Source organism: Pundamilia nyererei, unplaced genomic scaffold (genome assembly GCF_000239375.1).
Source record: "Pundamilia nyererei isolate P.nyererei 1_Seehausen unplaced genomic scaffold, PunNye1.0 scaffold00139, whole genome shotgun sequence".
NCBI lineage: Eukaryota > Metazoa > Chordata > Actinopteri > Cichliformes > Cichlidae > Pundamilia > Pundamilia nyererei.
Genome location: NW_005187540.1, coordinates 1542473 through 1569546, shown reverse-complemented (window position 1 = coordinate 1569546; position 27074 = coordinate 1542473). Strand labels below are relative to the sequence as shown.

The following is a 27074-nucleotide window of genomic DNA, read 5'->3' as shown; positions in this document are numbered from 1 at the left end:
GTGCGCGTGTCTGTGTGTCTGTGTTACTGATGAAGATCAGTTAAACCAGTGCAGTCTTCCTCATGTGAAACAGTTAGCTTCATCTCAGTTGTACCGCCTCTCTCCACCTCCAGCCTGGTTCTGATGTGCTCTTTCTTACCCACGATGCAGTGTGGCTGACTGTGAGATGTGGGGTTTGGAGGTAACGCCCACCCACGTCTCCAGGTACTGCTGGACCTGCAGGGTCCTGCTCTGTGCTCTGTCCCGTTAGAGTCAGAGAGGTGATGAAGCGCTGGACCGATGGATGCTGATAAAGTGTCTCTGCTGTCGTTGACATGCTCGCCCGCTTCCTTCACCTCACTGACTGTCTGCTCTCACCTGTGGATCAGAACCAGGTCAGGACTTAAAGCTGTGCGGGTCCACGTCTCCTCCTGCAGAAACTAAACAAAGTCAGAGTTTGAGGCTCCTTCAAGCACGTCTCAGGACGCGCTTTCCTGGCGCAGCTTTAAGTCTTACCTGGATCCTTCCCACCTGACTCCTCACAATCAGCTGTTTCTTTTCCTCAGCACTGACGTGAAAAATGTCTCAAAAATCAGTTTTTCCAGTCAGCAAACTGAGCAGCAGGGCCTCGTAATGTTTGTTCTACTGATGATTTATAGATCTAAAAAACGAAAGTTGCACCTTCATTAAAACAAACACCCAATGAAACGTCAGGTTGTCTATGATGCTGCACAGCTGGAGCTGCTCAGTAAACAGACTTTTTAAATGAAACTTCTCATATATGGGAAAGCCTGCGTAAACACGGAGCTTTGATTTTCACAGCCAGGAATCAAACAGAAAGCAGAGTGATGGTGTAGTGTCCAGCCTGTAGAGCGGCTCAGGTGATTAAACACATGTAAAAACCCCGAGCTCCTCGTGTCCACCCTCCACAAACCTGCAGCAGCTTGAACTGGTGCGGCCGGTGTTGTGTTTGTGGCCTGTAGGTGCGGTGACTTTAGATCAGCTGTTCTGAAACATACAAACTGTAATAAAATAAGAGCATCACAGAGATTCTGAGGACGAGTCCACACCTGAGCTGCCCGTGTCTCTTTGATTTACTCACCTTCTCGTCCAGGACTCCGGCGATGGAGCGAGTGGACGGCAGGAACGGAGAGCAGGTCCGACCTCTCAGATACCACCTGAACCCTCAGACGGACATCCCGCTGACCCCGCCCCAAAAAGAGGTAACCAGAGTAACCGCACAGACACGCCGACACTGACTGTTTGCAGCTGGAGAGGTGCAGCACGCCATGGCAAACCGCCTGAGCGAGCATTAAGGGAATTAAGATGTTTGTGTGGAGAGCGAATTTTGTATTTTTGAAATCGGTCTTTTTAATAGTAAAGATTTGAAGCGAACTGTGGAGGTTTTGTTGATTTTCTGTGAGTGAGGTTTTTCTTTATTTTAATCCACGAACACCTCCTACGTTTCCTTTAAAACGCACCCAGTTCTTCTAAACCTCATCCTGCTAAATATTCGACTCTTTCAGAGGCATCGCCCTTAATCTCTTGAAAAGGTTTCTTGTAAGCTCCCAAAATATATTTCCTTATTTCTCTTCTTGTATCGAATGACATCACAGACGGTGTTACTTTGAGCATATATGACTGTGTGCGCTGTGGCGCCGCTTCCTTCGCCCTGCTCCGTTCTGAGTAAACTTCCTGTCTGTAGTGAGTAAAATTAATACTGAGACTCGAGCAGAAGCGGGCGAGGCTTCGCAGAAACATGAAGTGAAACGTTGCCGACAGCTCAGAGGAAGTGGCACGCTCCAGCACCTTTTCCTCTTCTGTCTGACATTAACACACCTGCCCGTTTGGCCTCTGACCTCTGAGTCTGTCAGCTGTCACTCTGCTTCTGCTTCCTGTTTCCTCTCCAATCAGGTTCATGACAGACCTGCTCCTCCCACTAAGCCACTCCCCCCAGACCCTGCTCTAAAACCTCCACCGCAGGTAACCGCTCCCCTCTAGGTGTGTGCGTGTTCAGGTGTCCTGAGTGTGTCTGCGTGTCGTCGTGATGCATGATGTGTGTGAGTCGTGTCGTCTTAGTCGTAGCGAATCATTCGTGCAGATTTATGTGTTCAGTGGAAAAGCAGGAAAAGTTCAGCATTTTAAAAGATCCTCAGATTCTCTGCGTCCCCGAGACCTCAGAAATAAAATCAGCTGAGGTCGTCTAACGTGTCGCTCTGGGCGGGACTCTGTAAGAGACGGCATCAGTGAACACAACGAGCAGCAGCGACAGGAAGCACCGGCTACGTGAGGAGAGTGAGGCGTGCTGGTGCGTGTGGACTCGTCTACTTTTCCTTAAACATGACACTAATTGAGCAGCCGGAGGATGGCGGTCAGCTGCATTTCCAAACAGCAAAGGCTTGAGAAGGCGCTCTTCATGTCCGGTTTCAGGCCCTCACACACCTGCACAGGTAGATGTGTTGGCTCGATGAGGTGTTCAGCTGAAGTGGATCCTGGACAAACCAAACGCGCTGCAATCTGCTGCTGCTTCTCCCTCCTTTCCTGCAGCAGCGAAAGCTTCCCAGCAGAAGTGCAGCCAAACACGGCGTGTTGTTTTCTGAGGAGTCGATCAATAACTCTCCAGGACTGCGAACGACTTCAGTGTTTGTTTGCTAGCACCAAAGTGTTTTGGGTGTGAGCCGCCACAAATGCCACATAATTAGGAGCACGTTATTAATTTTCATAGCTGAAGTACAGAAGCCGACTTCGTCAGCTCAGGTGGATGCTCACCTGCAGAGCAGCCTTAACGAGGAATTTGAGGATTCCCTAAAATGTTGAACTCTTCCTCGCTGACTCAGCTCGGCCTCGTCTCCACCTCCAAACACTGACTCGATGTTCTTCTGACTTTTTATTTCTGCTGCTTCAGTTGGTCAAACAGCGACCGGCCCCCCCAACCAAGCCTCTGCCCCCTGACCCCCCCGCCCCCTCCAACCAGGTACGCTACCTGTAGTGTGTAGTGTTACTGTCCGTCCCGTTTCTCTGCAGTACGTGTGTGTGTGTGTGTGTGTGTGTCGTCTGTTGGAACGTGTTGTCACTGCTGATGTAGCGCTGAAGTTAAAACAGAATCCATGACTCAGCAAAACTGGAGCTCCGCCTTCTTGGTCTGTTAGTACAGTGACCTCACAGCAGCCATGTTATTGGTTGGATGATGTCAATAAAAAGGCGCCAGCAGCACAAACACGGTCCAGAGGTCCAGTTCAGGTGAAGCTAGCAGATACCTGTCAGTCAAAGAGGCCACGCCCCTAAAAGTGCAAACTTTAATCCTTAAATACAAATTAGCAGAATTCACCCCGGACTGACTCACTGCTGCCTCTGCTGGATGTCAGAGGAACTGCAGCTGCTGGTGCTTCATTTTCAGGTCCCGCCGCTCCAGTCGAGTCATAAAACTCTAAAATATTTAAATCGAAAAACACAAATAAGAAATAGAAATACCCCCTCACACCTCCCCTAATGCAGCAGGTGGTCAAGTTAATCTGAAGTTCCAGGAAACTGTTGGTGCCAATCAGCAGGTGAAACATCTGCCTGACAGCCTAGTTTGTCTGACCCATGTCTTTCCTGCCTGCATGCTGCGCTATCAGTCTGATATGAAATAACATCTCATTAGTGAGTCAGACCTCTCGGTTTCACGTCAGTCAACAGAGAATTTCAAAATAAAGCTCAACGACCTCGAGTCCTCGCCACCTGCTGTGCTCTGTTTCCTCCTCACGTTTCCTCGTCTTTGTTGCTGAAGCTTCACTCTTCTTCCTCTCTTCTTCTTCGCTAACCCTCCAGCAGCTGGTGAGTCGACCAGCTCCGCCCAACAAGCCTCTCCCCCCTGACCCCATCACACCTGGACAGGTACGCCCTACCTGCATGCTGCTAGCTGCTAGTACATAGAGAGCATATAGTAGTGCTAGGAGCTGAAATGGTGATGAGATGGATCAATCACTGTGATTACTGAGAGCTGATGGTCAGACTGGCTGTGTGAGGGTGTGATGTGATTGGTTGGCTGGAATCATGCCCAACATTAATGAGGCGTTCAGGAACGCAGGTGAGCGTTGGGCATGCAGGCTCCTGATTGGATAGAATCACCTGTTTTATCATTTCAGACTTGGTAAGTTTCAAAGCTGCAGCTGATTCATTCGTAAAGAGGAAACCGATCAACCGTTTTGATTTAAAAAATCCTCCAAGCTTCTCCGTGATGTCACATTTCCTTTGAGCCAGCCGAGCAGTTACAGGTGACACTCATTTGTTTCTTTCTGCAGGTTTCTGTTCCACTCAAACCTCTAGTCCCAAAAAAGCCCCGCCCTCCAGCCATGCCGTCCAACCCCTACCTTCCGCCACACCCCGTCTACAACTCCAACAGTAAACCGCCGCCACACGGGGCAGTCGCACCTGCTGCTGCCGGACCCAACAGGTACACCCGACAGCTTTTTGTCTCTTTCTTAAAGCTTTCTGATCTAAGACGATGACGTAAGTGTACTTCCTCAAGGTTTCCTGTAATCTGACAGGAAGAGACACGAGGACATGTTTGCATCATGAGTGAAATTGCAGCTGTGTTTGAGCCAATCAGCTCGTCCAACAGACGAAGAGTGGAGCTAATCGTTCAACATGTACAGTTGTGACTTTTTAACAGGAAGCTGCTCTTTTTGTAAAGTGTTGCACAAATGCCAGGGCGTGAAAACGTGCGAGTGAGGGTGACGGCTTCCTGTGGCGGGTATGCAGCAGGGCGGAGGCGCTGAACTCTCAGGAATCTCTGCAAATTTGATTCAGCATCACACCTCTCAGCACATGAAACTAGAACAGCGTCAAGCATAAACAATAAAACCTGAAACGGTTTGAAGATGTAAACGTGTTGAAACTGAATTTGAAACGTGTGCAGGAGCTGTTTGCTCCGCCGAAGGCCGTCTCTGATGTTAGCCTTAATGTAAAAGTGAGCCGTGAGCAGTAACGTCTTCTCTCCTCTGTGCAGACGGCCTCCTCTTCCTCCGTTGCGACCCGCCGTCCCTCTGAAGGTGGAGTCCTCTCCTCCGCTCTGACCCCCCGGGTGACCTTTGCCTGATCACAGAGCAGCTGAAGGTGGAGACGATGGAGATGATGGAGACTCGCTGTCACCGGATTTCATCCTCACGAGTATTAATGAGCGCTGCTGTATCTCTGGAGTTCAGTGCCTTGCTCAGCAGCACCTCGGCAGCGGTTAATGTGGATGTTTGGGTGACGTCACGTTCATTCAGTGCCTTGCTTAAAGACCCTCGCACCGACCTATGATTAGTGGTTTCCAAACTGTGGTCCGCGGCCCATCCATTGTTTTTTTTAAGACGTTGTTTTTAGTGAAACTTTGTTTTTTTTAAATAAACGCGTATGCGCCCGGACAGACTTCCTGCCTGCTCCAGGATCTTCTGATCAACAAAGACTTGGATGAATGTTCGAGTGGGCAGCAGGAGATGAGTCACAGATTTGCTACGTTTTATTTTCTGTTACAGAGAAAACAGATTTTTTGCTCGGAATATTTTTATGAAGATTCCCACACACAGGCTCGAGTCGCTATTGGACAACATCCTCGCTCTTATTTTGAAAGCTGCACGGCTGCTGACCCGAGCCCAGCTCGTGTTTCCCTACAGACGCCGTCTCTGCGTCCGCAGCTGGCGATGACTCTGTGCTCCTCCCTCTCCTGGGATACACAGTGAGCTGGACGAGCGACCAATCACACCCTGCAGCAGGTGTACAGGAAGTGCAATCACCAGCTGAGCTCCGCCACAGTCAGAGGAGAGGCGGCTGACGACGGCTCCTCCTGGCACAGAGTGGGCACAGAGCAGCGGTCCGGTGCGTTGTGATCCATGCGTGACTTCCTGCCTCACTGATGCCGCATATGCAGCGTCACTGTGCAGGAAACGCCGCTGTCAGGAAGAGCGACTGCGAATAAAGCTGTAACGCTGCTAACTGTGCTGACTTTATTCTGAAAATGTCTCCATCCTAACTTTCACGTATTCACAGGAATAAAGTAAGACGAGGCTTTTGGCCGTCATCACTTTGATCTCAGAGCTTCAGCCTTTATTTTGTAAATGTCACAATAAAGGATCAGGACTTTATGCTGTTACGTAATGTCAGTGAGCTTTTGTTTTTTTAAGGTTTCTACTGTACAAACGCTGCTCTGATGGCGTCGGTCTTTGCAGGTTTTATTTTAGTGCTTTTTATGTACGTGTGTACTTTGACTTTATTGTGAAAATCTGAGGTTTTTGTTCTTTTCTTAAATGTTCGCCACACCTCTCGCCTTCGCCCGCGTGTTTCTACACCTGCTGACTGTGTTTAATTTTGCTGGCTCGTGTTTTTTTATTTTCTGAACCCGCCTTGAGAGCAGAGACAGCAGGAATGTGCGCCGATCGTTTGTAACGTGACACCAAGGAAACGCTGGGAGACTAAAGCGATGAAGATTCAGAGGAAGGTTGATGTGAGCTGCTAAAGGAGCAGTTTGCAGTTTAACCATCGCCTCGTCGCCTTCTCGCTTGCAGCTGTGTGACGTGCTTCAATTTAAAGACATCTGAGAAAACGTGACTGTTGCCTTTTTGTAGTTTCTGTCCTTGGATCCTGGAGGTGGACCGAGCGGTCCCCAGCCACCCCGAGAGGGCTGGGGGTTGATTCCTGTCCAGCCTGTGTGCCTGCTATTAGATTAAACTGCAGTGATGTGAATAAAAGAAAGTCTGACGCCTCAACTTCAGTTATTTTGTCCCCACAGTGAATAAATGTTTCGAGGTGGTGTTCAATAGAACAGACAGCTGCTGTATTCAGAGCAGATTCACATAAACCTGCAGTAAAATAAACATATCAATAAACAATATATATATTTGAAACAGCCTGGCCTTGCTTCTAGAGTAAGAGCGGATGTGCACTTTTTTTTTCATTTATTATGAAAAACCAACGCAAGAAGCATGGAGGGTAAAACCTCGAGTCTGAAGCCTCGGGTTTGAGTGACTCTGTCTGCACCAAGTGACTGAAAAACCTGGTTATTCCTCCTGCTTCACTAGAACGAGCAGAAGCTACAAAATGCACTTTGCTTTTCTCAGTTTGACCTGAGACCCTGAACTCAGGAAGTGTCGCTGAGGTCAGATCATCTCTAAGCCTCCTGCGCGACCGCAGGAACCACGGACTGTCGACACAGAATAATAATAATGGATTGCATTTATAGAGCGCTTTACAAAACCACTATTCATTCACTCTCACATCCACACACTGGTGGAGGCTACAGGTGTAGCTACAGCTGCCCTGGGGCAGGCTGACAGAAGCCAGGCTGCCATATCGCGCCATCGGCCCCTCTGGCCAACACCAGTAGGCGGTGGGTGAAGTGTCTTGCCCAAGGACACAACGACCAGGACAGAGAGCCCGGGGATCGAACCGGCGACCTTCCGGTTACAGAAGTGCTACAGAGTCACTCAGAGAGGCCACGCCCTTTGCAATGCAAACTTTAAGCCTTAAATAAATCTCAGCCCTGCAGGTCGCTGAAGCCTCGTTAATGTTTATGAAGCCAAACGTCATGAAACCTCTGAGGTCTGCTGATCCAGATCACTTTCTTTAAAAGTGTGGGAATAAAAACAAGAAAAAGAACAAGCTCACATTCAAAGGCAGGAAGGTGAAGTCCAGGCACTGACGAGCTTCTCCTTTCTCAGTTTCTGGCTCGTTTGTTTCTTCGTCTGTACTTTTTCTTGTTTCCAGAGGGATTTTTCTGTCTCCCCTGAATTTCACAGCAGCGTCTGTTTGTCTGGCTTCTTTGTAGAAGTGAATCTGAATAACGTGGGGAACAAAAGCTCTCGCTTTTCCTGACGCGGGCGACTTTCTGCAGAATTATGAACTCCACTGTAAATAAACTGTCTCATGGAGGATGTGAAAACGACGAAAAAGTCAGATTCAATCTCTCTCAAATAAATAAATAAAAACAGCTGTAATGCTCGGACATCAGAAGACTTCCTGCAGATGTTAGATTAGATGTTGGCTGCAGACTGAAAACTGGCTGATATTAAGAGTATTTACAGAGTGTGGAATCACTCCATGACACTGATCATGTTGCAGATGGTGAGCTGCTGTAATTATGAGGGGTTAAAGAGATTATGGGGGAAACAGCCTAAGATTTGTTCGTATTGCACATGTTGGGGCGATCGTGGCTCAAGAGTTGGGAGTTCGTCTTGTAATTGGAAGGTTGCCGGTTCGAGCCCCGGCTTGGACAGTCTCGGTCGTTGTGTCCTTGGGCAAGACACTTCACCCGTTGCCTACTGGTGGTGGTCAGAGGGCCCGGTGGCGCCAGTGTCCGGCAGCCTCGCCTCTGTCAGTGCGCCCCAGGGTGGCTGTGGCTACAATGTAGCTTCATCACCAGTGTGTGGATGACTGGATGTGTAAAGCGCTGTACAAATACAGGCCATTTCCCATGTTTGTCTCCACGGCGACCTGTAACTTTGTAAACCCCCACATCCACCTCCGTCCATCACCGCCTCCTCTTCTCCTACCACATCCACTCTAATAGAACTCCTCGGTTCCTCGGAGCAAGACAACATCTCCTGGTCTGACTGAAAGCATCCTCACATCGATCTTCACGTCCATTAAAGAGTCCAGCAGACTGTGAAAGTCTCTCTCTCGCCTCTGCCGCAGGAAAACCAAGCAAAGAGCACTTACAGCGGGCTCGGGTCCCACCGGAGACTTCCCTCCCCGAGCCGCATCACTGCTGTCCAACACAAACGAGCTCGGAAGCAGGAATTTCCTTCCTGTGTTACCTCCCAGCACACGCTCGAGTCTCAGATTCAGCTCGTGAAGGGCTCTGTTTTCAACATCAGATGGTGAACGCAAAGCTTCACGCATGGCTTCACAGTCACCCGCCACTTTGTTAGGTACACCTGTTCCACTGCTCGTGAAAGAAAACATCTAATGGAAGCCACTCCATCCATGTGGAAATGATAAAGTTCAAACTGAGCAGCAGGTGAGTGTGGCGTGTTAGCTGGAGTCAGACACTGCTGATCTGCTGGGATTTGCCCTCGTAAACATTTGTAGAGTTTCCACAGAAAGATCCAGTGAGCAGCGGTTCTCTGGGAGAAAATGAGCTGATGGGAACAAAGTTACAGCTCGGGTCTGCAGAAGAGCATCTCTGAATGCACAGCATGATGGGCCATAGCAGCAGAAGACCACACAGTGTGCACATCTTCTGATGAGCGCTTCCAGCACACAGCACCTCAAACAGACGCCTGCCCAGCAGAGCACTGCAGCAGCTGCGTGGTGCTCTGCTGATGTTTCCAGCGTTTAGATGAATCTCTGCCATGAAGAATTAATGCAGGTCTGAAGGTGGAAGGACTCAAACCAGGTGTAACTAACAAATTGGCGTGTGAGTGTTGTAAGTTGCATTTTAAAGGCCATCACTCGTGCTCGGTGGCTTCTTCGCGTTGGAGCAGAAACTAGTTGAAGTGGTCTTCAGCGCTCGTCTCCACGCGCTGGTTTGTAGGTCAATGCTTTTTCTTCCTGTACATGCGTGCCCCATGGGGTGAAACGGAAAAGCAGTGGGTTGATGAGGGCGGATGTGAAATAAGGGGAAGCACCGCAGAGGAACAGGAGAAGCAAAGAGAAAACCAAAGTCCCCTGATCAGCTTTCAGAGGAACAAACGAGACTCTCATTTTAGCGTCTTTAGTGAAAATAAGTTATCTGCACAGCGTGACACGAGCCAGCTCAGCCCAGCACTGAGGCTGTGCAGAGAAGCTTCCACCCTCCTCCCTCTGACCTCCGACCGCTGCGAGGAGGAAGCTGTGGTCGTGTTGCTCAGTGATCAGAGCCGCATTGGCTCAGAGCTCGGCGGAGGCGACAGACGAGCTGCACGTTTAACAAAGCTCTGCTCCATCACCTTCACCAGCTCATCCATCATGGCTCTCCCAGCCGTCCTCCTCCTCCTCCACCTCCTGTTGAGCTCCGAGGGTTCCCTCTCTCCTCCGCGGATCTCCTTCGCTCTCAGTGAGTCCAACGCTTTGTTTTAATTCTGTGCTTGAGTCTCGCAGAGTCTCCGTCCCTCCTTTTTTATTGTTCTGTTTTTTCTTTAAAGGGAAAAAAGTTTATGAAATCTTTGGATGTTTTTTAGTTTTGCTCCCAAAAGCAGATTTTCTCAGTGCGGGGTTAATAGTGATACTGTGATGTGAGAGGTGATGTTTTCACATCTGTTTGTCTTGGAAAAACAATGTAAAAGCTTTTTTGTTGCTTCAAAGTCAGCTGATTTTCTGCCTGCACGGCAGAGATGCGTCTGTTCGGCCTGATGGCGCTTTGCACGAACCATCTAAGGTCTTATCTTTGTAATATCTGCTGTGATGCGTTCACTTCCCCGGGGAGCTGTCCTCATTCCGAGCTTGTGAAACAGAGTTCGGTCACATGTTCAGCTGAGACTCGTGAATATGACGAGTTTGTCTGAAAACAGGAAAATGATCTAACAGGAAAGATTTCACACATAGCTGCATGTTGCAAACATTAACGCACCAGCGCGCACTGCGGAATAATCCTTCCTTGTCTTACACCGGCGCCGCGCTTCACCCACGCTGCGTGCAAACTGATGTATTTCACGTTTCTGACACCAACTCGGTCCACACAGTGTTTTTCTGTTGTGCAGTCACATGCAGCCGGGTCAAAGCTGTGCTGTGCGGGGCGTGGACGCACAGAGGAGTCGTGCCAGATGTTGTGTCAGCTGGACGGACTTTCAGAGCTATCGCTTTCTGTAGGCTGCAGCTGTGGCCGCGAGTTTTCCAGGAGAGTTTGTGCAATCGTTTGGCTTCGCACGCTGGAAACGTGTATACGTGTTTACAGCAGTGGGATCGAAGCAGCTGGGATTCATCATCAACTCTCGCGGGAACCTCCGCACTTCCAGATTTTCCCACCCAAACCCGTAATCCGAGCGAACTTCATCATTCTCCATTCTTTGCTTCTGATGCAAACCTCTGTCGCCTTCAGTGTAAAAACACAGCTGCTGGAGGACAGACTCGCACCTCCGCCAGCTCCGGCTCACTGGAACCAGTCACGTAAGTTAACACTGCTGCTGACAGGCAGGATACAGACGTGACAGCATCCTGTCAGGCTCCAGAAGTTGGAGACAGGCTAAGTTTGCGGAGAGAAGCGTCGACAGTAACAGCAGTGTGGGTGCAAAACGAGCCCCGGCACCTTCAGCAGGAGGCCTGCACTCAGAGCTCGGTGCAACAGTCACTTCTCCATTTCAGAAAAGAAGTTGGGCCTTTATCGAGTTGAGCAATGGCATCAAGTAAACCACTAGCTTTGGTTAATCGATTTATTGGTACATTTATTATATCCCAGAGCGGCCAATTAACACCTGTGTGTAACTAAGAGCTCCAACATTCGCTTAAACAGTCACAAGCAGGTGAAAGCGTCACTATATCATCTCACTAGTTTACAGCTCCACATGAACTCTGTTAAACAACAGTTTGCTATCACTTATTAAAGGATGGATGAAGCTCGTGCCACTGCCAGCCAGCTTCTTGTTAACAGGTAACATGCGTTTCTTTCTGCTTCTCCTTTTTCCTGCTTTAAAATAAAAGCAGGAACTTTTTAAAACAAATATATGTGAAAATATATCTCAAATATGTCTGACCATTTAAAGGCCATTTACACAAAAAAGAGAAATGTAACACTGATGATTTCTAAACTCAGAATGACCTTAAAGCCTGAGGCTTTTTACAAAATGGAAACAGAATAATCTGCGCATGAAGCCTTTATTCAGTAAAGGATGTAGTCGTTGTCTTAAACAGCCTCTGAGAGCAACAATACACTTCCTGTCACATCGTCCTCCTTCCTTTCTCATTTTCTGGTCCACGAGTCAAATCGTTGATCTCCACTTGTTCCTGCCTGTTCGATGACTGTCACCAAACATTCAGATCCCTTCTAGAAACGTCCCACAGTGAGTTGGCAACTGTTCACAGCAGACATTGCCTCGTAAACGAACGTCCTCAAAGAGGCGAGAGTGAAAGAGCAGAACGATTGCATCTCTCATTGCACCCTCGCTTTCTGCAAAATGGTCCAAAAGACTCCAAAGCACAAGAAGTAAAAGGTGGAGCTTGATCCACCTGCTGGTCTGCCTCTGGCTGCTCCTCCTGACCTTCTGTGTTTCCTGCATTTAGCACACTGATGCAACAGTTCTGTTTCCAACATCCATTTGATCTCGTTGATGGTTAGACCCTTTCCTTGGTGTTTAACCTGCTCATGATAGTGAGCTGTCATCATCCTTGTTATGTGGTGGTCCTTTGGAATGAAAGGAGAGATGCATTTTCAGTCTTCTTAGTGCTTGAACCCTTGTAACTTTTAACTTCTTCGGGGGTTACCTCTACAGCTGGAGAAGCCTGCTGCAGTGCAAACATCACTGCTGATGTACTGAGATTTATTTTGCAAATCGTATTTGATACAAATGTGTGCAAAGCACGGGCCTCGTTGTTGATGTACCCAAGTACAACCTTGGAGTCTGTCCAGAAGTTCTTCCTTTACAGTGTTGCTTGGTGCGCAGCAGCAAGGTACGGTGACTTTCTCATTTGCTAGATCATCTTTCAGCCTCTCCAGACTGGCTGCAGTTCACCGATGGCTGGCTCGTCCGGCCTGTATCAGTCTCTTCTGTCTCACGCTCGGCCAGTTTCAAAAGCCTGCGACTTTGACAGCATTTTCACATGGTTATGGTTCTGGTTATGGTGGCTAGCGCCGTGTTTCACACAGCCTCACGCAGCCACAGTGACGACGTGATGAAAGTCTCTCACATCTCCCCCCAGAGCTTGAAACAACAACAACCAACAGCTAATTAAAGCACGCTGAGAAAAGGTTGGTGAGAAAACTTTTGTACATCTGTTAAGCTCCTGAATCCATATTCAAAACCTTGGAGCAATGCTGCACTTTAAGAAACTTTTGAATGTGCAACAAATTTGTTATAAAGGTCAAACACAAAAAGGGAGAAAAACGCAGAGCAGAAACCAAGCGCTGGACTCAGCACCAAGACCGAATCAGAGGAGAGCAGATCAACGAGGACGACGGCACAGCAATCAGTGGATGAGCACATTAAACATCTTTACTCTCTCTGCCAACACACACCTGTGACCGTGTGCGGGTGCATCGCTGCAGCCACGCCATTGGCTCGTGAGTTTCCCGGTCAGGCTGCTGATTGGCTCTTTGCAGAACTGCTGCAGAATTCTCTAGTTTTCCACTCAGGACTCCTTCAGCGGCTCTTTGATGTCTTTGATTAGATGAGGTGTGTTTAAACGCTCTGCTGTGAATGCTGGAGAGGGCGGCGGGGGACACTATGACATCATAAATCTGTCAGCGCACGCTGGCTCCTAAAACTGCAGCACACCTCACATCAAGCCGTTCGTCTTAGTGTTTTCGGGACTTTTGTGGCCATCAGATCGTTATTCATGCGGGCATTTAGTGACACATAAAAACCCATAAAAACCAGTCTGAGTCAGCGTAACTATGGTAACAGACGTTCATTCATGCCTGCGGTGAGATTGGAAAGCAGAAGTAAGTTGTGATGAAACCAGAACTGCGTATAAGACACAGTTTGGCAAGATTTAAGGAAGATTTCACTGCCAAGCATTAATGTTTCAAACTGTGAAACTCGGTAAACCACTTTACTAAATTTAATGAAGTCACCTGTCAACAGTCTCCAAGTTACAACATGCTGCAGGTTTGAGATCACCCTGGGTCAGCACACCTGAATCTCATGATTAGTTCATTACCAGGCCTCTTCAGGACATGTTGAGGAGCTCATTCAGCCGTTTAAATCAGCTGAAACACCTAAAACCTGACGCCTGGAGTTGCCCACCCCTCCTCCAGGTGATCAAGTTGTTTGAACTGATCCTGCCAGGCCTCTCTGCGACTGCTCCAACAATCGGATCAACTCAGAACTTGGATCTGGTTTATTCAGTTCTTCTATCACAACAAAATGAGGTCAGCTGAGGCTGAGATGACTGCATGTTCTCGCGGTCGCTGTCATGGGGAAACGTATATATATATTAAAAACCATAATCAACCACTCTGTGGCATGTGTGATAATGAGAGGGTTTATATTTTCACCGGGTTATGAGCTAGAGTGAGGCTTCAAACAAAAAGCAGATTTAGTTAAAGAAGTCGAGGGAAAACACAACGGAAGAAGCTCTGAAGGGAACAGCGAACAAAAGCAGAAAACAGTGAGAGGCGTTTTGTTGCCGTCACTGATCCTCAGCAAGGATTCGCTTCACTTTTCTGTCCTTCGCTGTGAATTGCGACATGTCTGAGCTGCCCTGAGCGGCGCTTCTTGGAAAGCTGATCACCGGCGCTCCTCGTCCTCTGAGACCAGACAAACGTCCTCTGACAGGACTTCTGCTGATCGGAGTCTGGTGTTTGTGATTAGGAGACGCTTTTCTGTCAGTTTGATCTGTTGGTGTTCAGATGATGAGCATTCTTTTGGTCCTGAAGTGGCTCCACTGAGCAGTTTCAGACCGTCGACTCTTCGGTCAGAATAAAATCGGACACTTTTTCTTTTTTCTGATGCTTCTTATTACTTTCAAGCATTCAGATTCTAACAACAAACAAACAAACAAACAAACAAAAACAATTAAAAAAGCACACGTGCTGAACTATTAAAAGCAAGTTCAGTGGGTGCAGAGTCCTTAAAAACCTGTGAAAGGTTGCAGGAGTTCATCAGCGCTCACATTTTCACCCCAGTACTGTGCAAAAGTCTTTGAGCTGCCCCTCATTTCTTTATATTTCTCTTGAAACACAGAATGGACACACATCTGTGGTTTTGCGTTGATGTTTTAGTGAATATCCTGTGAAGGTGACGTCATCGATCAGGCACGTTTGTTGATCGTCGGACGGCTGTTTCAGTACAAAGTTAACGTGGTCACTGCTTCAGGTTCACTGCTGACAGAAACATTTCCTTATTTTGTATGTCACAGATTCTCAAATCCTCCAGCTTTCAGATAATTTTCAGGTTTTATGACCTTCAGTGGCTCCTGGCAGTTTGCTGTTCAGTTATTTTATTTGAGTTGTTGGTATCAAACGAATCTCTGTGAAAAGATTGAAATATCTGGTAAGATTTCTGGTTGCTCGTTACATTGCGAGTGTGAGTCATGCTTTGGTTGCATGCACCGTTGCATGCACCGTTGCATGCACCGTACGTCACCAACCGGCCTCTTTTTTTGCAGTTGTTGAGCAAAAGGCCTTCATGACAGTTTTTATTCATTAACCGCACAGAGAAAGCATTGTTTAGGTGTGTTAAAGTTTTCTTTAAGCAAACAGTATTAAAGTTCTTCGTGCCTTTGGAAATCCAAATATGGTCACCCTGTTAGGCTAAAAGTCTGCGACGCAAACGAGGGTCCCGTTAGCTGATGGTGACTTTACGTTTTATTGTCCTCGGCTACGTCCACGCCTACACGCGTATTTTTGAAAAAGCTGATTTTTCTGATGCGTTCGCAGCTTTCGTCCACACGTAAACGCCGTTTTCAGTCCCTGAAAACAGATTTTTAAAAACTCCTGCCAGGATGGAGATTTAAAAAAACAGTTTTCACGTTTACGTGTGGACGAGGAAAACGCAGAAAACGCAGCGTCAAAGGTGTGCGCCTTTTTTGACGTCACGCTGTGCGCCACGTTATTGTTTCGGTGAAATGAATTTCTACAATACTGTTACTGTTACTCTCTGCAGCGTTTAAACCACTCAGTGCTGCTTCTATCTTTGTTTACTTGTTTTACTGTTTCTGATTGGCCAACATTTCTACAGGTTAGGAATATATCGCCACCTGTTGCTTGGTATGTTCCTGGCAGCGTTTTCCTTCGTTTTTGGCGTTTACGTGTGGACGTAGCCTTCGCACAAATATATCTGCATTCATAAATAATAGCCAGGAAGCGCAGGAAGTACTGAGCCAGCTTCCTGTTAAGTTCTTAAAAGCGTTCAGATGTAACATTCAAGACTCTAACGAGCAGAAAGCAGTACAAGTGAGTCGCGTCAGTAAGAAGGGGCCGTCTTTACTCAAGCTTAAAGGAGTAAATCAATAAAATGTCACGTGATCAGAAATATTGCAGAGATGGCAGCAGTGCGACTGAGACTCTGTAAACAAGTCTACTGAGAAATCTGCTGCTGAGATGTTTCTTATTTTTAAATCTTATCGTTCATATGTGGAGAGTTTCTCTGCAGCTCTGAACCACATCCTCTCCAAACCTGCAGCCTCACAAACAGGCAGTGCTGCTGTCTCTGTGCCGGTCAGCTGCTGAGTGAAGCCACGACATGTTGCGGGTGCTCACCGAGCTGCGTCCTCTCACCTCCTGTTGTAGTCTCCGTCTTTATTTATCCCTGTCTGAAGATAAGCTCAGCAGAAACCACAGAGCGAAGCTGTAAAACTTCAAAAGAAATCGCAGGAACTTTGTTTCGATGTTTTCATGTTTGATAAACTTGCTTTCTTTGCTCTGTTTGCACTTCTGACTAACACTATCTAAACGTATCTCTTTAAATTGACCCGCCCCGTATAATGACCCTTCTGCGGCGTCCTTAAAGGTTACAGAGCGTTTTCCCACACAGGGCTCAGACACGCTGCGCCTGAATCACCCTGCGTGGGAGCTTGTAGAGCAAGGCCCTTATGTTTGCTTAATATTAGCTTCCTCCAAGTGTTTGCTGAGATCCTCAGGTTAGATTTCTCTTTGAGTCTGCTGTGCATCCAGCCCCGAGTGTCGTCTTGAGTCCAGCTCCTGTGCAACCTGGAGTTTCCTCAGACGGTAACAGCTGCTGTGGTTTCTGTGTGTTTGTGTCCAGACTCCACGGAGAGACCTGTGCTCCACTTTGGCCACGGTGACCTCCACAACACCACCGCTCTGCTGCTGAGCAGCGACAGCTCCACTCTTTACGTTGGCGCACAAAACGCCATCCTGTCACTGGACGTTAACCAGAGTGATGTCATCAGACTGAACAAGAAGGTGCTCAGAAGAAATTTTACTGAAATATTATTACTTTTACTGCTGAGGTCCCGTGATGCCCAACAGTTCGTCTGTGTTTTGTTCAGGTGCAGTGGAGTCCGTCTGATAAAGAGACATCGGATTGCACGGGGAAAGGAAAGGATTTAATGGTAAATATAAAATCCACACACAGCAGTAATTGTGTATGAATATGAATACTTGTTCTTTTCACTGTATGCTGAATTTTCACCAGTAAGGAACAATCCAAATGTATTTAACGCTGCAGAGAATTGAAACCCTGATTCCTGGACCACATCGCTTCACTCCACGTTGGTCCCTCCCTTTTCTACCTGGCCCTAATGTAGCTGGATATACAAAAGCAAGAACACCCACCAAAGATAAAACTTTGAGATATTTTAACCAGAAGAGCTTCGTACTGTTTAAAGCTGCGGAGGAGTCAACAGGAGTACGTGTGGGAGAGGACGTAAAGGAAAAATGTAGAGATTTGATTCAGTTTCTGTTGTTTTGCAGAATGAATGTCCAAACTTTATCCACGTGTTGCAACCTCTAAACTCCACCCATCTCTACACCTGTGGCAGCTACGCTTACAGCCCCCAAGAAGCGTACATCGTAAGTTCATACATGCTGTCAGCTTCAACCAAGTCTATTCACCAGATGAGAAAAATCTTATGTCCTATATAAATGCTTCCTAACAGCTCAGACACAGTTGGATGTTCAGCTTTTGTTTGTCTTCATCAGGACACCCAAAGCTTCTCTATTGTCAAAAAAGTCAGCGCTAAAGGTCGCTGTCCGTTCAGCCCCTTCGAGAGGAGCGCCGTCGTCATCGCAGGTCAGTGTGCTGAGTTGCAACTTTCCGCTGGGCTCGCATTCAGCGATAAAGTGGTCAAACCTCAAGCTGTTTGCACGTAACTCAGCAAGAATCTTTGCAGAGTTGATATTTTGGGGACGAGGAGTGCTGCAAAATTTGAATCACTAGTTTTTGTTTTTTATCTTCCTTTTGTTTTGCAGAAGTTTCGTTTCAGTTCTTTCCAGAGTTTCTTTTTTTTTACACATTTCAGTTTAGTTTCAGAGTAACTGAGAGCGAATGTTTAGCTTTTATTAAGTTTCAGTCACAGTTTTACTTCGGTTCTTTTTTTAAATAAAAATGCAGTAATGGAGTATTCGGTATGAGCCAAAAGTTTAGCTTTAATTACATTATAAATGAAACGTTATTTCTCACTTAATTTCCATATTTTCTTGTGTTTTTGTTGCAATATAAGTTTCAGTGGAGAAATCTGTAGCCTTAACTTTGTGACCTTTAATGTGTAGGATGCAATGCTTTCAAAAACAAGTGGAAAACTATCTGATTCACGCTGGATGTCAGCTGCAATAAAAAAAGTTTTGTTTCACCTTTTGCACAAACCACAGTTGCATGAGAGAATTTCATATGAAGCACAGCATCTGTGGGTGGCATGGTGTCACTGGCTGTGACCCACAAACCAAACAGCAGCAGGGTTTACTCTCTGACACGGAGCGTGCCTGTCATTTCCTTCCCTGTGCACAGCAGCGCGTACTGTGTTATGTCCTGCATGCACTGCATCAATCTAATAAAAGAGCCAAAAATATATTTAAATGTATCAGATGCACGGCTGTTTTCACGACACACTGGTTACTACGATCGCTAATGCGAGGAATATTAACACTGATGTGCGAGTTGGCACACATGAATAATACACACTACATAATGTGTACTGTGTTGTTATAAAGCAGAGCAGCATTTGTTGTATGTTCTCACGTTAATATGTGCTTTAAAACAAACACCCGGAGCTCTCCTGTTTATTTATGTGCAGACGGCGAGCTGTTCACAGCCACAAAAACCGACTTCAGAGGAATCAAACCACAGATTTTGCGATACTTCAGCAAAGACGGCCGTCCAGACGTCAGCCTGGAGACGTCGATCCGCCTACTGGAAGGTGAGCGAACATGATCAGGATAAATCAAGCTGTAAAAAGCTTTGTCACAAAGAAACTAATGGGTGCAGAAACTAAAAGAACAAACTGGACTTTTCTGCTTTACACCTGAATTTCACTGCAATGAAAAACCCTAAAATATGGCATCACAAACACACAAGAACCGGACTGAAACTAGCGTAACAAATTCCATTTCCCCCGATGACCCAGAGTTGTGGTATGACCCACTTTGCAGGTCTACATATAGGCTTGCTCCGCCCCTTTTCACCTCTTAGCTCATCAACCAAGGAAAACAGAAAACTCATATATTTAAAGAAGGACTAATCTAAGTGTAGTGCTATGTGTAAGCTTCTGCTGTTACCCTGATGTTTGGTAGATGTCCCCACGTGTGGCTGTAACTGCATCACGCTTTAGTCCATATCACACTCATGGATCTGCATCAGCGTCATCGAATGTGGGCTGTTGGCCACAAATGGTAAAAATAATTACTGACATCTGTCTCACACAGCTAAATGCATATCTGTGATAATGTGATATGTCTCACCGCTGAAACCACCACTAATATAGGAGCACGCGTAGGAGTCCTGTCACACCCCCGAACTCAAGGTGCTGAAAGAGAATTATTTAAAAAAGCCACGTGTGTGGGATTACTTTAGTTTTGGAGCAGGTGAAACTCGGGCCTTGGTTTCCAGCCTCAGGTTGGAGTGCAGTTGACATATGCTGTGTAATGATTGGGGTGTCCGATCTTTAATATGTTAAAAAAAGTATCTTTATAATCTATCCTGGACTCAGAACTGTGCAAAGATGGGACTGGAGTCATCCACACTGGTGTTCAGGTCTCATCTTCTCATATCTGAGTCTTCGTCAGCATCTCAGTAAAACTGTCCACTCGACGCACAAACCAAAGCACCTGTCCAGTTACCGGAGCCTAGGTGTCTCTTCATTGTTCCTGTTTAAACAGGTTCCACATATAACATTTGGTGCCACTAAAGACCAGGATGAAGGACGTCACTCTTCTACACATCCTGCTGACCAGCCAGGGCACAGTGTTTATGCTGCAGCATCCTGCATGGGCATGGTAGGGCAGGGAGGCCAAAGCCTTAGTGGCAAATATAAATCGTTGCACATTCACAAATGGACAAACTCTGTACAAATGGACAAACTCTTCTTGGCCCTTGGAGGTTGGGTCTATGGGGTCCGAAACAGCAAAGGTTCTGTCCGGTTCAAAGCTACTCTGCGTCTTTGTTGGCTCTGCTGCTCCTCCTGAGCATCCACAAGCAAAATCCTCAATTATTAGGCCCGCCTACTAAAGCTCGGATATTCCTGTGAGGAGGTTGTTGTGAAGTAACTCAAGAGACGTGTTCCTGACATTTAAACTACATTTTTATTAATGAAGAAGCAGAAAAAGCTTCCCATAACCTGCTGCAGTAGCCTCCATGTGAATCAGCGTCTTACACATCGAGGCAGTGACTCTGCCAACACTTAGATGTTGGTCATAACTACTGTTCTTTAAAACACTGACATGGAAAAACCACAAAAACCTCGTAAACATGGATCAGACATGTTTGTGTCAGCTCAAATACTTTCAACCAAACCACAGCTGTGAGGTCTGCAGAATTCCCTGCGTCCTGTCTCCAGCTGCTCATTTCCTCTTTGTCTTAGACGTCGCAGTGTCTTTGTCGTTTTAAAAAGTTATGTCTGCTGCACATAAACACATCATATTATGTGTTGACTCTTTCTCCACCCATCGGTCTGTCAGCTGAGTACTTTGTACGCTCCAGATCACTTTCCCCTGTATTCAGACCACATGGCACAGACTCTGTTCTGTACTCACTTCCTGCGCTTCTGTATTTCAGAGCCTACATTTGTCAGCTCATCACTGGACCCAGCAGAGGGGAAACTCTACTTCTTCTTTAGTGAAGTTGGGAAAGAGTTCAGTTACGTAGAGGATCTGAAAACCGCTCGGGTGGCTCAAGTCTGCAAGGTGACAGCAAACAGCGAGAGCGCATAATGTGAATGTGCTTATTACCATTAATATTACATGAAGGATTGTTCTGTGCTGGTTTTACAGGATGATGTTGGTGGAGTGAGGACTCTGCAGAAGAAATGGACGTCCTTTACCAAAGCCACTCTGCTCTGTCAGTTTGAGAAACAGCTTCCCTTCAATATTCTCCAGGATGTGTTCACCCTCCCGCCACCAGAGGGCGGCGACACTGCTGACACTCTGTTCTACGGTGTCTTCGCGACTCAGTGGTAGGTAACCAGGAAATAAGAGGGATGATGTTTGGATTGTTCTGGTCTTAAATGTTTTAACTGTCACATTTTTTATTAAAGCCATGTTTACATCTAGTTACTGCCAAATAAACAGCTGAGGATCAACCCCCGAATTTCCCAGCTTGGATGTTCAGATGAGTGATTGGTGGCTGATTGGTGGCTGCTCGCTCAGTCCCAAATTACTTATTTGGGACTGAGCGATGAAAACCACATGAGCCAGGGTGGCATGGCTCCATGGTCGACAAACACAAACTAGTAGCAGAAAAAGAAAAATGGTCCCTTCCTGCCTGCCCAGGGGGCCCGATACCCCAGAGACCCCCTTCACAGCTGAGAGATTTACTGTACAAGAGCAAATTTGTGCCGTCTTTATGTTCATGCGTGAGACAGTTTCAATAAACCAAGTTTTTAACAGACAGTCACGTTAAAATAAACAGTGGAAGATCAGAGGAGTCTTCACTGGACCATCGCTGGGCTGACATGAGATTCTTTCTTGAACTGCGTCTTTGGGCACATTTTCCTTTAATGTATGGGATATTTGGTAACCATGGCAGCGAAAGCAACAGAACCATCAAATTCAGCAGGATCTCGTGTATGTCCTGGTTTTAGGCCAATCATTGTTGACTCAAATAAAACAAACCCACAACTTTAGCACGTTAGCTCTGTTTCTAAAAGTACCTGTTCAAGTCAGGACGTCTCAAATCTGTCTTAAGGACGTCGAGGTAACCGCTGCAATCTGGTTTATTTCAGGTCCAGAGGTCCAGAGTCTGCAGTTTGTGTCTTCAGACTTGAGGACATCAAAGACGTGTTCAAGGGGAGCTACAGGACCTTCGTAACGGGGACCCACCAGTGGAGTACGCAACAGGAAACGCACAGCTACCTGGGAACGGTGGGGGGTTCATTTCTTTCTAGACTTCCTGAATCCTCAAAGCAATCGTAAAATCAAAGATAGATTTGCTCATTTATGTCAGACGTACTGTAAGCACCTTTCAAGTTTCCATCTGCACTTTACTAAAAACGTTTCTTCATTAACGCGCTCGAGGAGAATAAGATGCAGCAGAAAATGCCGTGAAAACAAAAATGATTTAATGCCGTTTGTCATAAAACGAGCTGTTTCCAGATCTTACTGTTTGACCCTCTATGTTCTCCTGACAGTGTGGACTTGGCAATTCTACTGACGCTGTTTTGGGGGAAGTGAAGAAGAGTTTCCTGACCACGAACCCTGTGACGCCTGTCGGCAAAGGTCCGGTCGTCGTCTCATCGGAGCAGCAGTACAGTCGCGTGGCTGTGATGAGAGCACGCGCAGCCAACGATGAACAGCATACCCTCCTGTTCCTCATCACAGGTGAGACTGTGAACATAGACGAGCCCAAGCAGTCAGTGCATGGACATGTGATCAAAATGATAGTTCAGTGATGTAAACGGTCACATCCTGCTTGTAGTAATGAGCTTTGTTGTGGTTCTTGCATGACTTAAAACGACTTATCGCTTCTCTCTACTGTCCAAGAGTCTGGATTTCTCCACAAAGTGATTTTGCTTGATCAGGGTCCTTGGGTCATTGAGGAGATTCAGCTCTTTGCCCAGCCTCAGACGGTCCAAAGCGTGGTCCTCTCCACCTCCAAGGTAAACTGCACAATTCATTGACTGATCAGCAAACAAAGCATCCTGTTCACATTCAAATGTTTTTGACTCAGCACGAGCCTTCACGCGGGTGCAGGTAGAGATGTGTACAGGACGACTGCGTCTCACAGATTTGAACACCTGCGCTCTGAAACCTGAGCGATCTGTCAAACATTCGTCCGGCTGACTGTTTCTCTGCTCCTGCAGGGAGTCCTCTATGTGGGGACCTCTGAAGGCGTGACTGCCGTACCCGTGGCCAACTGCTCGACCTACACAACCTGCAGTCAGTGTCTCCTGGCCAGAGATCCTCTGTGTGGATGGAGCCGCGCTAGCAGGGCCTGTGCCCGTGTGCATGGCGGTCATGAGGACATGTAAGTAAAACTCACTCTGAGATAGTCCAGAACAGATGTGACCTGCACATACAAAATAAACCATCAGCTTTCTTTAAGACTCCTGATCGATATTTGTCTTTTTATCTACTACACTTTAAGAAATGAGTCTTGAAATGATTCGATGCTTTAGCTGAAACCATCGCCGGCTTTTCAGCCCTGGATAAATAACACTAACATTTCTGAAACCCTGATTTTAGTTACAATTATTTCAGCAACAATTCAGCTGCAGGACTCTGGCAACAGTTGTTGTAATAACTGTAATTGTCGCTATTCATTCATCGGAGTTGTCTTTGCAGCGCTGAGAGTGATGCCACATATAGCAGATACTCTCTGGTGTTTCTGACACGTAGACCATCAAAATGTACACGTAGCTGCAGCTCGAAAACTATCACCTGTCTTTATTTTAGGACTAGAGTAAAATAGAATAGCCCTTTATTGTCATTGTACACATTTAAAGAAACTGCACAAAAGCAATAAGCTGCAACCACCTGAGAAACAGGGCTTTATTTAATGTGGGGACATTAAATTAGGTGATGAATGGGTGAGCTGGAGCTTCGACCATGCTTAAAGCTGCAGGTGGAGCATGTCCTGTGAAAGGATGAATGTGGAAGCAAAGGGCCAACAGCTCTACAACCAACAGACAATCTGCAAAACGTGAAGATGTAAAAAATGTTCGAGGATTTTTTGTTCTCGTGAGAAGCTAAAGGTTCACACACAATGTTGTTTTCCTTTTCAGGGTTCAGAACCTGGAAGACAGTAATGTGGACGACAAATGTCAGGGGCAAACCGAGGCCGAGAAGATGACAGGTGATGTACAAATCTGTTGGCAGATACGGAGACTGAGAAATTCTGTTCAACGTATTCTGGAAACAAGCTCAGAGTTTTAACCTTGATGCTGTAACATTGCTGCCTGCAGTGGTCCGCGCTCACATGAATGAAGTGGTGAGGCTTTCGTGTCTGACACCTTCCAACTTGGCCACTCTGACCTGGGCCTTCCCTCAGTCAGAGAAGCTCTTCATCCAATCAGATGACGGCAGTCTCAGCTTCTTCGTCACTAACGACACTTCAGGGGTCTACCGCTGTGAGGCAGAGGAAGCCGGGTACAAACAAGTAGTTGAAAGCTATGACGTACAACTGATGCGCTCTAACTTGACCCCAAGAACCCATGAAACTGCAGGGCCGGACGAGACCTACGAGAGCATTGTTACCGACGATCCAACAATGTCTCCGACACGGCTCATACACGCCAATGAATACACCACCGATGACAGAAAGAATGGATTTACAACCAGTCCTACGGGCAAGGTGACCTCCAAAGAACATCGCAGAACAAACGGGAACCTTCAGAGCAGTAGTTCTGACACCCTGCACGGGGTGCAGCTCGACGACGTGACTCCGAAGGAGAAGAGTTACTACGGTGAGCTCGTAGGTGTTTCACTCATGCTGGCCTTGTGCATCTGCATCATGATTCTCGGATCGCTCCACATGTGGCAAAAAAGGAAAGTTAGTCTCGGGAAGGATGCACTGGTCACTCCGGAGGAGGGCGCCAGCATAAACAGGCCTGTGGAGATCTGCTCTCTGAGCAGCCGGGCGGAGCTCGAGCCTGAGCTGAAGGTGGTGGAGTAACTGAAGACGCCTTAACTTGCAGCTGGTTTAGCCGGACAGTTATCGCCAAAGACATCGTGAAAGTAGGAGAGTGTAAGAATCCTTGGAAAGCAGTTTGAGATTTTTAATGTTTACCTCAGTATTTGAGTCGTGTTTTTACCGCAGCCTAAAACCAAACGTCGCGAGCGTGTCGCAGATGTGACTGAGACACAGGGGGATACCTCACAGTCTTACAGTAGCACCTTAACCCAAGATGGCTCCAAGCTAAAGCCTAATGATGGGACCTTTATTTCCAAAGTGAACATCGTGTTTTATTCAATAAGACCGTAAACTCAGCAGGAGAGAGTTGGCTGAGCTCACATATCAACGGAACAGAGCGTTGTTTTCAGATGATTCAGACGTCTACGTGATTGGACTCGTTTTCACCCCCTGCTGGCGAATTGAAAGACTGCAGGCGTAAAGCACCTTTCAGCCCCATGAGCTACAGTTCTGTAATAATTATAGAGGAAATGGAATAAGTCTGAAGTCTGAGGTCTCAGAGCCGGTGGACTTAGGCTAATGCTGTGAAGCTAGCTCTTCTTATTTACTTTAATATGAAATACGCTCATTTTGGCAAAGGTTTGCATGCTGAACAAGACAAAGAGGTACCTGCTTTTCTTTAAGGTGGTGTAAAGTGTAAAGCTTTGAGTCTCAGTGCAGTTTATAAATGGCTGCTATACAAACACGTCCCCCCTGTGCCGACAGAAGCAAGCAGCTACCACAGAAACTGCAGAGTTTGGTACAGACACGTTCTCTGAGGTTGTCTCTTGAGGTCCACGGGAACCTTTAATGCATCTGCTGCTTGATATGAAATTTAAGAAAACATTTGAATTGTTTCTGTTGATGCTCGAGTTTCAGGGTCCTTTTATTTCCTGATGTTTTTAGGAGTTTTGTGTCTGTTAATATTCTTTGATTTTAAATGTCGGTTGTGGAACTACTTTTCTGTTTTAACTCAGGGCTTTGAAAACGGTGATAAAGGCAGCGGGTGTGTTTTATTAGTTGACATTAACGATGTCTTTAAGAATGGATTGAACAAATCATCCTGCTTACACGCACTCGTTTTAATCTTTTACATGTTTTATTTAATAAGATCTCTTTTGAATTTACAAGGCAGGTCGACTTAACCAGGACAAGGATTTATTTTTTGTGTGAAACTGTTCAGTTTTTATAAAATCTTGCCTCATATCAAGAAAAAGCTCACTTTTTTCTATTTAACATTTCCTGTTCCGGTTCTTGAGACGATGTTTTAATTGTTTGTTCTAAGTTGTATTTTAGTTTTTGGTTATTTTTCTCAGTGACGTGATTTCCGTGTGGATTTTTTGCACGCTACAGAATTTCTCTGTAACTCAGGCAAAATTGAATCTAGTGTTAGTGAATCCGATGCATGTTGAAGGACTGATGTTTTTATGTGTGAATACTCGGATAAATCATCTATATGCATTGCAAAGATTTAGGCTACTAGAAGAATATATTTGTGTTAAATGAATGTGCACAGTTGTCAGTCGCTGTATGTGAACGAATGTATGTAAACTGTTAAATGTGAAACCTGCTTTGAATGTAACACGGGCTAAGATTCAATAAAACAGTCAATAAATCCATGCTTTATGATTGTAGGTATGAATGAATGTCGCCCCCTTGTGGCGTAAGTGAACTACACACGTGAACTTGTCGAGGTTAAGAAATGAGGCAACTGCTCATTTCTTTCCTGGTATGTTGACGTAAGATAATCTGGTGTTGCTCAGGCCTAATGTTGAATGTCCTCTATGAGTTGAAATCACCTCCATCGTTACTTGATCTCCAAAATGTGAACAGTCGTCGATAAATCACGAGCAGAAGATTGATCTTAATTTGATCACCTCATTTGGCAAAATTTCAGGATATGCCTTCATCTAAAACCTGCTAATGACAATTTCACATATCTTGGATTGACTGTCCCTAATGATCCCAAATTATTTTTATCCACATTAAAGCATAATATGGAGTCATGGAAAATTCTTCCCTTATCCACGATTGGTCGTATAAATTCCATAAAAATGGTCTCTCTTCCTAGATTTTTGTATCTTTGCCAGAATCTTCCTCTTTATCTCACTTCCTCTTTCTTTAAGGAAATGGACTCGATTATCACGTCTTACATGTGGAACAACAAGAATCCTAGAATAGACAAATCTACGAGCGTTGACCTTCTGGCACCAGACATCCCCAGATCTTAGTAATTCTAACACCCACCTTTGAGTTATAATGGAGGCTGACGTAGTAAGGGAC

The 27074-nt window shown here is 46.3% G+C and overlaps 2 protein-coding genes across 3 annotated transcripts in view; both read left to right on the top strand.

Moving 5' to 3' along the window:
* Positions 1–6094, top strand: part of adam15 (ADAM metallopeptidase domain 15) — a 27379-nt gene extending 21285 nt beyond the window's left edge. The window contains exons 19-24 of the mRNA XM_005744198.1: positions 1094–1202; positions 1894–1962; positions 2885–2953; positions 3790–3855; positions 4263–4414; positions 4970–6094. Of these exons, the coding sequence (XP_005744255.1) occupies positions 1094–1202; positions 1894–1962; positions 2885–2953; positions 3790–3855; positions 4263–4414; positions 4970–5036 (532 nt within the window). The 3' untranslated portion in view covers positions 5037–6094. The remainder of the gene's footprint in view (positions 1–1093; positions 1203–1893; positions 1963–2884; positions 2954–3789; positions 3856–4262; positions 4415–4969) is intronic.
* Positions 6095–9349: 3255 nt separating this feature from the next.
* Positions 9350–26406, top strand: LOC102204225 (semaphorin-4A-like). Of its 2 annotated transcripts, none has more exons than XM_005744173.2 (14): positions 9350–9973; positions 16776–16936; positions 17023–17085; positions 17447–17545; positions 17675–17765; positions 18766–18888; positions 20742–20869; positions 20957–21138; positions 21907–22045; positions 22312–22501; positions 22664–22779; positions 22984–23147; positions 23905–23975; positions 24085–26406. In XM_005744173.2, exons 1-14 carry the CDS (start codon positions 9496–9498, stop codon positions 24792–24794), a joined length of 2715 nt encoding a protein of 904 aa, XP_005744230.1. In that variant the 5' UTR covers positions 9350–9495; the 3' UTR covers positions 24795–26406. The 2 variants fall into 2 exon arrangements, with proteins under 2 accessions (XP_005744230.1, XP_013769063.1); XM_013913609.1 differs by lacking the exon at positions 9350–9973 and adding an exon at positions 10454–11022.
* Positions 26407–27074: the final 668 nt, after the last annotated feature.